Source organism: Strongylocentrotus purpuratus, unplaced genomic scaffold, assembly GCF_000002235.5.
Source record: "Strongylocentrotus purpuratus isolate Spur 01 unplaced genomic scaffold, Spur_5.0 spur5_scaffold_2, whole genome shotgun sequence".
In the NCBI taxonomy this organism is placed as follows: Eukaryota; Metazoa; Echinodermata; class Echinoidea; order Camarodonta; family Strongylocentrotidae; genus Strongylocentrotus; species Strongylocentrotus purpuratus.
Window position 1 is genome coordinate 20,632,989 of NW_022145605.1, and position 16,115 is coordinate 20,649,103.

General features: G+C 35.6%; 1 protein-coding gene across 2 annotated transcripts; it reads right to left on the minus strand.

Annotated features, from left to right (window-relative positions):
• Window positions 1-2,505: 2,505 nt before the first annotated feature.
• LOC115926729 (phosphoserine phosphatase-like) lies at window positions 2,506-14,972 on the minus strand. Of its 2 annotated transcripts, none has more exons than XM_030991939.1 (7): window positions 14,832-14,972; window positions 11,266-11,433; window positions 9,519-9,653; window positions 7,287-7,432; window positions 6,273-6,421; window positions 4,469-4,583; window positions 2,506-3,970 (listed from the first exon to the last, which is right to left on the minus strand). In XM_030991939.1, the coding sequence occupies exons 2-6, from the start codon at window positions 11,403-11,405 to the stop codon at window positions 4,476-4,478; spliced, it is 678 nt and encodes a 225-aa protein (XP_030847799.1). In that variant the 5' UTR covers window positions 11,406-11,433; window positions 14,832-14,972; the 3' UTR covers window positions 2,506-3,970; window positions 4,469-4,475. The 2 variants fall into 2 exon arrangements, with proteins under 2 accessions (XP_030847799.1, XP_030847798.1); XM_030991938.1 differs by having other exon boundaries at window positions 14,836-14,971.
• Window positions 14,973-16,115: the final 1,143 nt, after the last annotated feature.

The window sequence follows — 16,115 nt, forward strand, 5'->3', positions numbered from 1 at the left end:
GAGAAAGGGGGAGTAAGAGGGAGTGAGGTTAAGGAATGAGAGAGAGAGAGAAAGGGGGAGTAAGAGGGAGTTGGGTTAAGGAATGAGAGAGAGAGAGAGAAATGGAGAGAAGGAGAGATAGAGGAAGCATGAAAGAGAAAAAGAATGAAATACATGTGTATATAACAGATGCCAGGAAGAAAGAAAACAATTTAAAAGAATAATAGCGAGAAAGAGTGAGAGGAGTAGAAAGATAACCGAAGATAGAAAGAGAGCAACAAAGTGAAGTACATACGCATGTAGGCCTGCATGAAGGCCTCTTGCACATGTATACGTAGATTCGAAAAGAGACTGATTTTTTATATATCGCTGTTGAACGTTGTCCTTAAATATTTTGTTGGTTGAATTATAATGAGTAGGACAAATTTATACTGATTTTAATGGAAAAAAACATACCTACATGACTCAGACTGTCGTAGATTATTCCTATATACATAATGATATTAAAGGAAAAGAAGATGGACAAGAGAAGGCGATTTATATATTTTGTTACTGCAATTTTATATCTACTTGTTTTATATGAAGAGATTGTTTTGTACGTCAAACCTCAATGATTTCTGCCAATGAAACTTCCTCAACAATTCTTCTTGTGTTGTTGGGATTTTTTTTTAGGACAAGCCGCTATGATACAATAAAAGTAAAATGTGTTAACATTTTTTTTTTTTGGGGGGGGTGGGGGGGGGGGCTAATGGAGCTTTTGGATTGATCTTCTAAATGATCCTTCATAATCTTCCATTATCTGAAATCAATGTTGTGCAATGTATCGATTGTTAAGAGGTTTAAATGCAGGTCAGGTTGTAATTTTAGTCGAAAATTAGTTCTAGTTACATGTACATGTCCAGTACACAGGCTTGAAATGATTTGACTTGTAATTCTGTTTTTGTTTAAATGTATATATATATTTTTATGCCTCCACCACAAAGTAGCTGGAGGCGATGTTTTTGGGTTGTCCGTACGTCCCGTTCTCGTAATCGCGTTTTCTCAAGAACCAATTGATGGATTCCCGCCAAACTTGGGTCATGTATGTATCTTACAGAGCCAATGAACTGATGAGATTTTGGGGTCATGAGGTCAAAGTTCAAAGGGTCATACATGTATATGAAAAATAGCATGTAATCATGATATTCTGAGAACCTGTCAATGGATTACAATCAAACTTGAATTTCAAAAATTGCTTCTGTTTTAGTTAGATCGCTTTATGGCGGAGGCATCTTTTTCCGACTGTGTGCAGTCGAAGATCAATCTAGTTTTTCTTATACATCTATACAGGTATATGAATTTGTATGCTCATTATTAAGTATTAGCCAGTGCGAGTTATCACTAATTATACATGAGCAACAAATAAAGTGTGTAAAATTAAGATTAAGAGCCTTTTTAAAAAGTGGTTCAAAAAAAAAAAAGTTTTCCCCCATCAGCAAATAGCTCTGTATGTAGTACATACACCTAGGTAAATTTTAATCTTATGTTTTACCAAGCGTCACTGTCATTGCTGTATATTTCATTAATAACTGCAATACTGTAAGAAAATGATTGAACTAAATAAAAAATAAAATGAAACAGATATATTGATTTCATTGTGACAGGATTTCTGTTGTTCATTTTTAACAGAATTATGACATTTATGAAATGAGGTTGACATTCGTCACTCCATAAATCATTGGACATGTACTAACTCTGCCCAGAACTTGGCATCTTTGAACCAAGGAAAAAGTTGATTAGTTTTTTTGTTTGTTCTTTCATACCAATGTTTTCTCACATATCACCGAACCAACTTTACGTGCCTTGATGAGAGTTGATTAGACTAAGGTGTGTGTTTTTCATTTTGTATTTGTTTATTTTCTATTTTCGTGATTAAATACATCCTATGAACTAATGAAGAAAAGAGGAGTGAATACACAAGAGATTTGTACATTTAGCCACATTACAAATTAGCCAAAATAAAAATATTCTGTATTTTCTTTCATGTGAAAGTTATGGACTCTCTCAACTTGAAAGTTAATGCTCTACTTTCATGACATAATAAAAAAAGAAAATGAAGGAGAAGATAGTTTGAAATCATTTGAATCGTCATTTAATAATTGTATGTCATGGTCCAAGGACCGTTTCATTAAACATGTTATCAATAGCAAATGCCACATTTCTATGACAAATTTGATTTGATTTGATTGCTTATAACAGTTATTGCAACTTGATATCGATTATAGAAAATATGAAACAGGGCCTAATTTAAATCCAGTTAAATGTCAACAAAAGATCAAGTATTTGCTGTAAGCTGCACACCCTGAGAATTTAATGCAAATTTGACAAAATTCTCTGCAATTAGACAAACAAATAAAAAGGCCATTGGCATCAAAGAGCAATGAACTTCCTGGGCCCCGTTTCACAAAAATTGTCATCAGTTACAAATGACAGTTTTTGTTGTAAGCTACTGAAATCCTTGCTTCTGATTGCTTATAAGCAGATTTGTCATTGAAAAAAGGCTTTGTGAAACGGGTCCCAGGTTGCAGGCTCAAGCCCCATGGTAGACCTTGCAAACCCTGAAAGGGAAATGAAAAGGTCCAACCCCACAGTGTGAGATAAACGGTTGCTAAGTGACGATGATGAAACCCTTGTCATTCATCAGACTAAAAAAAAAGATGTTGTATTGCCCTTTAGGTGACAAAACATGGGTCGGTTGGTTGGAAATCTTTTTTTTTTCTTTCTCTCTCTCTCTTTGGGATGATATTTCTCAGTTTTGAATGCTTTAATATTTTTTTTCTTCTAAAAAACGGTTTTAAAAAAAACCTTAAAAATTCTTAACAGAGGGTCTGAGCTATGAGACTATACATAGAGTCAGAGACTGCAGTCAAATGGCCTTTTTTTTTTAATGACACAACCAGAAACTGACAAAATCAGGCTCTGCTCAAGACATTGTGGAATTGTCTTTAATTGTTAAAACGAGTAGACAACGTACATTGCCTGGATATTAACCCGATATTGTCATGGAATGTCTTTGTATGCACTTATTTCTGAGCAATTACACATTTTCTCTCAGAATCCTTTTTTTAAAAGCTTTTTATTTTATTTATGTATACATATTGGATTCTGTATAAATTGAAAGTGTCCCCAACTTTTTCAGTAAAATTCTTCCAAAAAAAAACTTTTTCAACTATGCACAAGTTGACCATATAAAACTATGAAGTAGTTTCTACCATATCTACCGGTACTAAAACTGCCTATTTTTAATTGATATTACATGGTGTGTATTATACTTTTTTTGCAAACTGACAGAGAATTACATGAATTTATAAGTTGTATGGCATAATTACACATACTTGTATATGAAAAGTGTAATTTTTCAACAAAAAAATAAAGTACAAATGAATTTGTATTAGTCATTTTAGTCTTTGTTTCTTAGTCACTTTTCATGACTGAAGCCTGAATGTGAGAGCGAGTTTAATTGTTAGAGTAATACAAAACCAAAAAGTTTCACAACCTAAAAGTGAATTATTTACGCGACAAGAAACTTTTGCAAACAGCAAACATTCAGTGTGTTGTAGTTTACTTATTTTACCTCAATATGTCGGGACGATGAAATTTCAAAAAAGTTTCTAGTCTCAAATTGTGAGTGGTAACAGACCCATGTGTACGGTATCTTACAAAACGGTTGGTAGGTTTTAATTTTGCAGCAGTTCATGCATATTTGTACAAGGTGTTTCTATCACCCCCCCCCCCCCTCCTCCCTTCTAGTTCAGATTGCCAGAGTTCATACAATGAAAACATTATTTTTGTGTAGTCTGAATGTCGTAAAAAGAAACGTCATATGAAGAAACTTCTAGCAATATTCACGATTGAGCATACTTTCAAAAAAATATATTCTTTATACAACGTTTATTTAAACGAGTTTCGTATCAATTTCCTCTGGTCTGAACTGAACATGCTAATAATGTTTATTATATCCTGCATCAAAAATTTGTTGGCTTCTGATTGGTTGAGAGCTCGTCACATGACCAAAAATATTTGAGCTATTTTTAGAAAGTACTATATGAGAGTACTATTTTGGTTTACTATTTGGGAGTTGAATTTTTTTTTTTTTTTTTTTTTTTTTTTTAATTGAATCAATTATTTTTTTCAAATCTTAATTCAATGAAAACAAAATATTTTAAATCATTTTAGATAAAAATTGACATTTTTTTTTGTTCTAAATTTTTTTTTCCCAAAAATGTTTTTTTTTTTTTTTTTTTTTTTTTTTTTTAATATAAATTTTTGATGCAGGATATAAAACAAATATACCATGCCTTCCATTCGAGGTACTGGTTAAACTATGGGCCTCGGTGACTCCAAAAGTACCATTTGCTTCGGGGCTGCGCCCCTCAGCAAATAGTACTATTGGAGTCACCTCTTGCGCATAGTTTTAACCAGAACCTCTCAAGGCAGTGTATATTTGTATACTAATGTCATGCGTCCAATACGGTGATGAGTTCCTGGAAGTCAGTCACAAACCACTGCGCTCCTTCCTGTACCTTGGAGCGGATCTGATTCCCTCCAAATCCAATAAAGGCATCCTAAATGAGAAGGAAAAAAAATTAACAAAGATGCCATGATTTTCAACACACTTTCTTTTAAATAAGGCCAGGACCCCCGTCTTGTAAGAGTTGCGATTGATTCGGATACTCCAACCAATCGCAAGTTTGTTCTTTTTACACTTTGTTAAAAAATTAACAAAGATGCCATGATTTTCAATACACTTTCTTTTAAATAAGACCAGGCCCCCGTCTTGTAAGAGTTGTGATTGATTCGGATACTCCAATCAATCGCAAGTTTGTTCTTTGTACACAGTTGCAATGATATATGTACGTCACATTATCAGGAAAATGGTGGGAAGTCTTGTAGATTAATTGACGAGAATGCAATATACTGTTCAGAATAACTCAAGATATTTCTTGGGGTGATGTTTCCTTTCATTGAATTCTTCTCAATTTTAGAGGTCCTAAATGTTTATATGAATTGTATTAAGACGTATTAAAGCCAACAAAATCAACTGCAAGTCATGGTGACTTCACACGAGTCACACGACTACCAACTGAGCGACTTCAACATTGATGCAGTGACGTAGTCGAGTTGTTTGAGCACTTGACTTGAAATTCAAAGGTCGTGGTTCGATCCCTGATACGGCACTAATGTCCTTTGGCAAGGCATTAATCTTCATTTGCCACACTCGACCCAGGTGAGGTAAATGGATACCTGGCAGGAATTAATTCCTTGAAATGCTAGAGCACTGTAATGACAGCTAGGCTAAAGCCAGGGTAATAATAAATGCACCTCAGAATAGAAATTCTAGATAGATGGCGCTATAGAAATGCCTATTATTATCATTTTTATCTGATTCATCTTCATCTTTGTCTGAAAGGCATGTAATACCCACAATTTCAACAATACTGTCATAAAAGGCCCAATCATCTAGAACAGGCAATTGGCTAGTTTATGGGTGTTGATGGTGTTGGTGTTGGTAGTGGTGGTGATGGTGTTCTTGTTCTTGTTGTTGGTGTTCAGTTATTGCTGTTGTTCTTCTTCTTTTTCTTCTTGGTGGTGTTGATGTTGCTGTTGTTTATTTTTCTGCTTCTTTTTGGTTGTGGTTGTGGTTGGGGTGGTTATTGTGGCCATGGTGATGAGTGTGGCAGTGATAGTGTTGCTCTCGTTTTTTATGCTGTTGTTGTTGTTGTTGTTCTTCTTCTTCTTCTTCTTCTTCTTCTTGGTGGTGGTGGTGCTTGTGTTGGCAATGGTGGGGTTGTTGTTGGTGGTTGTATGGTTGTTGTTGACATTATTGTTATTGCCATTGATGTTGTTGTTATTGCCAATGATGTTGTTGATATTGCCATTGATGTTGTTGTTATTGCCATTGATGTTGTTGTTATTGCCATTGATGTTGTTGATATTGCCATTGATGTTGTTGTTATTGCCATTGATGATGTTGTTGATATTGCCATTGATGTTGTTGTTATTGCCATTGATGTTGTTGATATTGCCATTGATGTTGTTGTTATTGCCATTGATGTCATTGTTGTTATTGCAATTGATGTTGTTGATATTACCATTGATGTTGTTGTTATTGCCAATGATGTTGTTGTTATTGCCATTGATGTTGTTGATGATATTGCCATTGATGTTGTTGTTATTGCCATTGATGTTATTGTTATTGCCGTAGTTGTTGTTGTTGTTATTATAATACTGAATGCACATGAACGTATACTCACAGCTGGAGGGCAAGCTTCCATGTCGGTTGCTCCATCTCCTATCATGACAAGCCGTTGATAGCCAAACTTCTCCTTTAAGATGGCCATGACTTTAGGTTTACCTCCTGTACTGCATGTAGGTTCAGACTCATCAAAGCCCCCATAATCCCCTATGGGATAAACGTAAGAGAATCACTTTAAAATTGATACATGTACATGAGATAAGAAAGGTAAAATTGTTGCCATATCTGATATATATCATTTTATCACTCCATTCTATCTTAGTATTGTAAATTATATAAAAAAAATTGAGACCGGCCCCATTTCACAAAACTTGTCATCAGTGACAAACGACAGATTTTGTTGATAAGCTAGTGAAATCCTTGCTTCTTAATTGGATATCAGCAGATTTGTCACTGATTTTTGTCATTTGCCATTGAAAAAAAGGCTTTGTGAAATGGGTCCCAGTCCGACTCCCAGATCATGACAGAAAATAAAATTTCACAGAATCATACAAAAATTAGATTTCCTCATATTTGCTTCTGCAACAAGTACTGCAGCGTTTATTTCTTTAAAGATATAGGGCTAGGATAGGAGATGCAATGAAATCTTAGGCTTGGTCTAGGTTTAGAGCACCAGGTTAGGGTTGGGGCCAAGATTAGGGTTATGTAAGATTTTAGTCTAGCGTTAAAGTCAGCAATTTGGTTACCGTAGCGGTAGTTATACTATTTATTGCCCATGGAGCCAAATTGTTGCTGGAGCATGTGTCGTAGAACTGAAACTAATATCTGTCATAGAACAAAATTCTTTGATTCGCTGGTAAACATAAACCTACGGTAATCAATGTTCCTCCCTCCTTGCCCCCTTATTATCTCCAAGCACTCACCATCATAATAAAAATAGGAGCTTAGTAGCATAGATGTTTTCAGCTGGAATGTCAAATTCCTTGGTGAAAATTTCTCACCTTTTGCAGGTAAACATTCTTCAACTCCATGCAAAACGACCCCCCCCCCCCCATTATTCCTATATACTCACCATCATAATCAAAGAGGAGTTTATTGGCATAGATATTCTCTACTGGAATGTTGAGCTCCTTTGCAAAGCTTCTAACTATACAGGTGAACCCACCCGTCACCAGATAGATGGCTGTCCCTCGCTCCTGCATTTTGCTCACTAGACTCCTACACAAATAATAATAATAATAATAATAATAATAACATAGAGCATTTATAAATGTGCCAACTCCACAGGAATAATGATGGTGGAATCCACAAGAAACCTGAAAATTCACAAAAGTGAGACAAGTTAGAAATTACTACAAGTAGATCTACTGGAAAGCAATTTTCAAAAGATCAGTTTCGAGGGCTTTTTATAAACACTTGAAATATTACAAATGTCTTGTGGCAACTAATTCCATAGGTAAGGTCCAGCCTGGACAAATGACTGTTCCAGACTATGAAATCTTAGTTAGAATTTGATGATCTTAACCCTATTTTAACTGGGCTATTTCAGACCAGGTTTTATATGGGGGGAGGGGGGTCAATTTGACCCCCCCCCCCCCCACCCAAGATCTCGGCCGTTTCACTGCCGATCGCCGCAAAAATTTGCATACAGGTCAATTAAAGTGTATAGAATACTATAGTAATTTCAATTTTTTGAAAAATTCACTCATTTGCATATTTATGGTAATTTATGCAAATAAGGTCATACAATTCACATTTTTGCCCATAAATCATACATTATTCATATTTAAGCATTCTTTTTCTCTACATATATTTGTTAGACAGTTTGGAATAATGACACAACACAAAAAATTGGAAGAGCCAGGTTATTCCTTATGTTACCTCTTGTTTTGATAATTTCTTATGTATTTCATTGTTTTTTAACATATGTATTTTATTGTTTTTGTTGTTTTATTTCATTTATAACTACAATTCATCTATTTTGACCTAAAAACAAACACCCAAACTTTAAAGAAGACTAAATAACCAATGTTTTATCTCTTTTTAGGAAAAATGACATTTCCATATGTTTTGTACACAAATCTCAAAAATGAGCGATTTTCAGGCTGACATTTAACAACAAAATGTCATGTGACTTTGTAACTATACGTCCGATTTAAAAAAAAAATTGTTTTAAAAGATGCGTAAGACTCGAAAGGAAAAAGTTGTGAAAGGAAAATTTCATATCTGCCGCGGTTTTAGAGTAGTCACGAAATTTCTACAGGGGGGGGGGGGGGTCAAATTGACCCCCCCCCCCCCCCCCCCCAGTTAACGTAAGGTTAAGCATCTGGGAGGATTACAATGTATAAGGCATCAACAGATTAACATTGTAGTCTGGAACAATAATAATTTAAAAACAATGTGGAATTTCACAGGCAACCAATATAAAGAGGACAAACCTGGAGAGATGCGAAGTTCTGATTTTAAAATGTACTAATCATCAACAAATAATTAGCTCTGTATGAAAGGGCTTTAACATTGCTATACTACATGTATATTACAGATATGAGCTCAAAATATTATTTTTATAAAGAGATATTACAAGTTTAAATACTGATGCATCCATATGCACAAATATAGATTGGGTTCTATGCGCAGGGTTTTTATATTTTCTCTTTTTTCCTTGAATTCCTTGAATTCCTTAAAGGGGAAGTCCACCCTGATAGTAAGTTGGTTTTTAATAGAAGAAGAAAATGAGAGGAACAGGGCATTGAAAGTTTGAACTAATTCTGATTTAATATAAGAAAGTTATGAATTGTCGAGGGTGCATCAGTTAAACACAAAATTGCAACTCTTATGACATATCTTGTGGGCTCCCCTTCCATTTGCTCAGCTCAGTACTGACAAAAATCAGAAATAAATATATTTTCCATCACGAATGCAAGGTAAATTTTTGGGGCATGGTTGACTTTATAAACAATTTTTTTTTTTTTTAAGGGAATTGGTACACTTTAATTCACTCTTTTGTACACAAGGGTGCTCAAAAGCCAGCAAACCCCTACCCATTGCTCAGTCAACAATTTTTGGTTGATCACATTATCTTGTCATATTATCATAACTCCTAGATGAAATAGATTTCATGTCGTTAGTGTTCGGGTTTTATTGTAATTAATGGAATCACTCTGAGTCTGCCTGAGAGTTTGTTGTGTTTGGTATTTCAATGTTAAAAAATGATGAACACTAAACAGTCAATATAAGTTTTTGAAAGATTTCACTTTTGCTCGCTCTGATGGTGACATTAGCTTGGGGAAAAAAATCAACTTACGTTATTCCTTTAGTGAATTTGATTGGAGTTTGCGTGATAAACCTCTCCATGGTTGATTTACTAGGTTTGATCAGGTCAAGTCGGGCTTCCAAGGATTCTTTGTAGCTCTTCTGACCTCCCATAGCCTGTCTGGTTCTGATAATAATAACAATCATAATAATACGATAAAAATAATAGTACAGGCTAGTACACTCATTATCATTATGATCATTATCGTCATCATCACCATCACCATCATCATCACAATTCATCATCGACCACCATCATCATCACTGTCACCAACATCATCACTGTCACCATCATCACCACAATTCATTATCGATCACCATCATCCTCACTGTCACCATCATCACCACAATTCATCATCGATCATCATCACCATCATCCTCACTGTCACCATCATCACCACAATTCATCATCGATCACCATCATCATCACTGTCACCATCATCACCACAATTCATCATCAATCACCATCATCCTCACTGTCACCATCATCACCACAATTCATCATTGATCACCATCATCCTCACTGTCACCATCATCACCACAATTCATCATCGATCACCATCATCATCACTGTCACCATCATCATCACAATTCATCATCGATCACCATCATCATCACTGTCACCATCATCACCACAATTCATCATCGATCACCATCATCCTCACTGTCACCATCATCACCACAATTCATCATTGATCACCATCATCATCACTGTCACCATCATCACCATAATTCATCATCGATTACCATCATCATCACTGTCACCATCATCATCACAATTCATCATTGATCACCATCATCATCACTGTCACCATCCCCACCACAATTCATCATCGATTACCATCATCATCACTGTCACCATCATCACCACAATTCATCATTGATCACCATCATCATCACTGTCACCATCCCCACCACAATTCATCATCGATTACCATCATCATCACTGTCACCATCATCACCATAATTCATCATCGATCACCATCATCATCACTGTCACCATTATCACCATAATTCATCATCGATCACCATCATCCTCACTGTCACCATCATCACCACAATTCATCATCGATCACCATCATCATCATTGATCACCATCATCACCACAATTCATCATCGATCACCATCATCATCACTGTCACCATCATCACCACAATTCATCATCGATCACCATCATCACCACAATTCATCATCGATCACCATCATCCTCACTGTCACCATCATCACCCCAATTCATCATCGATCACCATCATCATCACTGTCACCATTATCACCATAATTCATCATCGATCACCATCATCCTCACTGTCACCATCATCACCACAATTCATCATTGATCACCATCATCCTCACTGTCACCATCATCACCACAATTCATCATCGATCACCATCATCACCACAATTCATCATCGATCACCATCATCATCACTGTCACCATCCCCACCACAATTCATCATCGATCACCATCATCATCACTATCACCATCATCACCACAATTCATCATCGATCACCATCATCATCACTGTCACCATTATCACCATAATTCATCATCGATCACCATCATCATTTTGTGATATGCTACAAATAAAAAATTATCTTTAATGTAGACAGCCATACTTTCTCCTGGAAAGCTAGCTTGAGAATGAAAGGCTCCCATATTAACTTTCACCTTTCCCAGAACTCAACCTTCTCGTTTGGGGATGGGATTTTTGAGGATGGTTTTATGTACATGTACTTACAGTTCTTGGACTTCATCACCAACCCCACAGAACTTGGCAAGATCATCTATTGATTCATCCTGTATGAGAGTGCTATCAACATCGAAGCAAACAGCATCTGCTTTTTGAAAGATTTTCATTGTCTCCTCAAGATTTGACATGATGATTTATCAAGCTGGTGGTGGCAATCTGGAAAAAAAAGTTAAGAAATCAAATTGATCTTATATTGTTTTATGCAAGCTGGTGAAAATCTAGAAAAAAAAATTACGAAATCAAATTGATAATACTGTGTGAGTCAAAAAAAAGTTTACACCTAGAAAATTGCTAATTATTTTTAAAATAATCTATGAGCGGTAATTTATTATACATCTTATGAGAGAGTGTTTTATCCCAAATCATTTGATACCATTTTTGTGTGGTATGTGTTCACGCTTGAATGAACAGGAGGCATTGTTTGCAAGAGTGCAAAAATCGACTTGCGCCAAAGTGATGCCTACAGTATGTATCATGTTGGGATTAGCGAAGTGATAGAATGAAATGAATGTATCAAATAAAATGCATTGCAAAGGCATAAGCAACTTTGGCGCAAGTCGATTTTTGCACTCTCGCAAACAATGCCTCCTGTTCATCTAAGCGTGAATACATACCACACAAAAATGGTACCAAATGATTTGGGATAAAACACTCTTTCATAAGATATATAATTATTTACTGTTCCTAGATGATTTTAAAAATAATTAGCAATTTTCTAGGTGTAAACTTTTTTTTGACTCACTCTGTACATCATTTTATACAGGTCCTATCCTGGATGTAGATCTAATTCTAAACGCACACAAAAGTCAGCAAATCATGTTTGAGCATTGATTTCCTTCTTGGTCTTATATTATCATACTTGGTCGGTGTCATTAAAAAGCCTGATTATTCCACTTACAATGATGCCCCATTATGCCAATGAGGTTGAGATGTCGGTTTACTTTTTTGAATTCCTCATCAATAATAGGATTTATGTATGTGGACGATCGAAGCGTAGGGTAATTAAGGGTTGCGGTAGTACTAGAATTAAAGAGGAAATCCACCCTGATATTAAGTTGGTTGTAATAAAAGCAGAAAAATGAGAGAAACAAATTAGTGAAGGAGTTTGACCAATATCTGATTAAAAAATAGGAAAGTTATGCATTTTTTAAGTTGTCATTAGTGAAACACAAATTGGCAGCACTGTGACTTATGTTGCAAGTGTCTCTACACTTCGATCCGTACATAAAATTTCCTAATAGTGCTTAGTTATTGATGATGGAATAAATTTGTTTCCCTACAGGGGTTGCATATTAAAATATAATATTCATATTTTAAACTGTTACTGTCAATGGATGATGTCATCTTCCTTCATGCACACTAACAGTTTAAAATACGGCTGCAAGAATTTCAACACAGAGTTCAATTTTGACAAAGAAAATCCAGAAAAAAGACCCTTGAAGGCATCATATAGTCAATCTGGTAAGTAGAACCCATGTTAGTCTAGGCCCAACTTTTGAGAATAAATATGAATCCGCTAAAGTGACATTTTACTTAGAGGTCTATATAGTCCGAAGTTTTGTGGCATGACCGTGCCACCAAAGTTTGCAGAGCAGTCTGAGCAGACCCTATGGTTGGCTTCTGTCTCTAAAGAGAGGAGCCGACCCTAACCAAATATTAGGCTAACAAACAAAAGAGACAGAAATGTACGGTCTAGGTAAACCGCTGGGCTGCACAATTAGAATACAATTGAATACCGTATACTGACAAAGGGGTTCGGCTGTAATCTCAGATCCTTATTAAATTCATGTAAGTAATTCACATTATCATGATTATTAACTTCACGCACCCGCCCGGCCCGCATCCCTTCGCTGGTAAGGTATTGTAAATTGTGCAGTGGTTTAGACTCCCGTGACAGACAAAAACCTGTGAGAAGATGTATAGATATTAGATAATAATGTCTTCCATTTTCAGGAGAAATACTCAGAAAGACTAAAAGAGAAAAGAAAATTGACACGGAACAGGTAAGCATAACGACTTTTAAAATCATGACCATATTTATACAATTGATGTAGCCTAGATATAGTTGATTGCCCAGGTCGAAAATCCCATAGAGACCAATAGAGACCATGGCATTAGAAAAATTCTATTGGTCTCTAATGGTTTCTGTTGGAGTCTATTGGTTTCTGTTGGACCCATAGAATTGAATCCAATAGAGACCATTCAAACCATCAGAAACCAATAGAAACCAATAGCACCCATAGAACCCATAGAAACCAATAGGACCAATAGAAACCGATAGGACCAATAGAAACCAATAAGACCAATAGAAACCAATAGAAACCAATAGAAATGATAGGACCAATAGGACCAATAGAAAACCAATGAGACCAATAGAACCTAATGGGACCAATAGAAACCAATAGGTCCAATAGAAACCAATAGAAACCAACAGCTAAATCTATCTCATGCATATTCATGATTACTTTATACGTGTTTACAGAAAATTACATTTGTCATAATTTGTTAAGCAACTTATGACAATGTACATCAATTTTGTGATTTTTATTTTCTTTCGGCAACTAATGACCTATAGATTATTTGTTTAATCATGTTACAATTACATTTACGTTTTAGCAATAGATATATTGATTATGATTACTAACCAAGAAACAATTCATGTATGTTTATTATATAGAATAGTACAAGACTTTAATTAAAATAAAGGTATTTTTTAACCTCACTTCAAGTGATCTATGGAGTTAATGCAATTGAGATTAGAATATACTTTTTTTGGTGGACAGTTGCTAACGTCGATTTTGATTTATCATTATTGATTTACCAATAGAAGCCATTGGACTATTGGTTTCAATAGAGAATTCAGAATATGGGACCATTAGAAACCCATAGAAAGATCTCTGATGGACCAACAGGAACCCATAGAAAATATCTAATGGACCAACAGAAACCCATCATAGAAGAAAATATCTAATGGACCAACAGAAACCCATAGAAGACATGGGTGGATGCTGGTCCAATAGAAGCTTTCTGTTGGTCCATCAGCATTTTTCTGTGGGTTTGTGTTGGTCCAATAGATATTTTCTAATGGTTTCTGTGGGTCCATCATTTCACTTTCCCTATTGAAACCATTAGACACCAATAGCTCTACTAATGGTTTCTGATGGTCCAATAGGATCGGATCCTAATGGAATTTCGACCTGGGTGGTATGTTTTAGTAGATCTAGGTTATCTCCACGCCGGAGTTACGGGTCGAAAATGGACTAGTGACGAATGACTAGTGCCGACAAATGTCAGTTCTTCTTATTTTCTTCCAAGTTCCAGTGTAAGTGTGACTCCAGCTCCAGGAAGCTCCGACGCCAACGCGTCGGCGTCGGAGATTCCTGGATCCTGGAAGGCTGGAGTTAGTAAGTCTGCTTCAACTTCAAGGCTGGTGATCGACAAATGTCAGTTTTAATTTTAAAAAATGCCCGTACCAGATGGTTATTTATGTCTAGACTCTATATCTAATTACATAATTTAAATGATGATTCACAGTTACACTGTAGTTAACTTACTTACAAGTTACAAGTTACAGTTAGAAAGTAGCCCAAGCCAAGTTGTCTCTGAATGATGATGATCACGATCAGAGCATTAATATGCACATCATGCAGAGCATTAATATGCACATCATGCTGCGCTATTGCAAGGCCTCGGTATTATGAGACGCTGCCCTGGATCGAGCATACACGTGTTACATACCAAACTCAGCGCGTGTTACATACAAAAAATGAATATAGAACGCCATACGTTTATTTTTGTTTCATCGCAAAGAAATTCTGAAATTTATTGTAAAATTATGTAATTTCTAATTATACCCCATACAGTGGGGTAGACAAGTTTTTTTAAGTAGGAGGGAAGCATAGGCAATTGTGTTGACCTGTGCTATATATATATATATAGTCTATATATATATATATATATATATATATATATATATATATATATATATATCTGTATTTTTGAAGACATTTCACCATGCAGCTCTTATATTTGTGCACTGCATGATTTTAATTATAACTGCATGAGCAACTAGAAATTTTGTAAGCTAGGTCTGCGAGGGTAAACATTGAAGAATACATGTATATATTATGATGAACTGCACCAATTCAAGCGCGTACGCAGGGGGGGGGGGGGGGGGGGGGGGAAGGTTATATATATATATACATATAGCAAACTTTTTTTTTATGTGTGTGTGTTTTGGGGGAACCCCTCCCCCCCCCCCCCCCCCCCCCCCCCCCCCCCCCCCACTTTTTTTTTTTTTTTTTTTTGATAATTAAAAAAATATATATATATATCGACCGGCCAAATTTTCAAATTTCGAGACACACAAAAAAAGTGCTCTTCTACTGAAAACAAATTAGTGCATCCACACAAAACCATATTACATTCAATATAACTTGGATGCTGTTGTTAGGAAATAACATTTTTTAGGGAGGCAATGCCGTCATATAGACTCCTTGAGTAAGTTGCCATTTTGTTTTGTGACATCCAAAGTTTGGCATGTCCGATGTCATTAAAAATTCATAACTTTCTTATTAGTATCCGATTTTGCTCAAACTTCTTTTGATTAAAACGGTCAGATTTTTCTGCTACTATTGAAAATAATGTATTTTGGATTGGACTTGCCCTTTAATGTTTTTGATTAGTTTCAGGGGAAAACTAGTAGAGACTAAAGGTCACACCTAGTGTCCACACAGACTAGAAGCAGAAACAAGTCATGAAAGGAGCAACTAGGTCAGTTGAAGTTTGAGCAAAATGCAATTAATTAAGAATAAGAAAGTTGTGATTTTTTAAAGTTG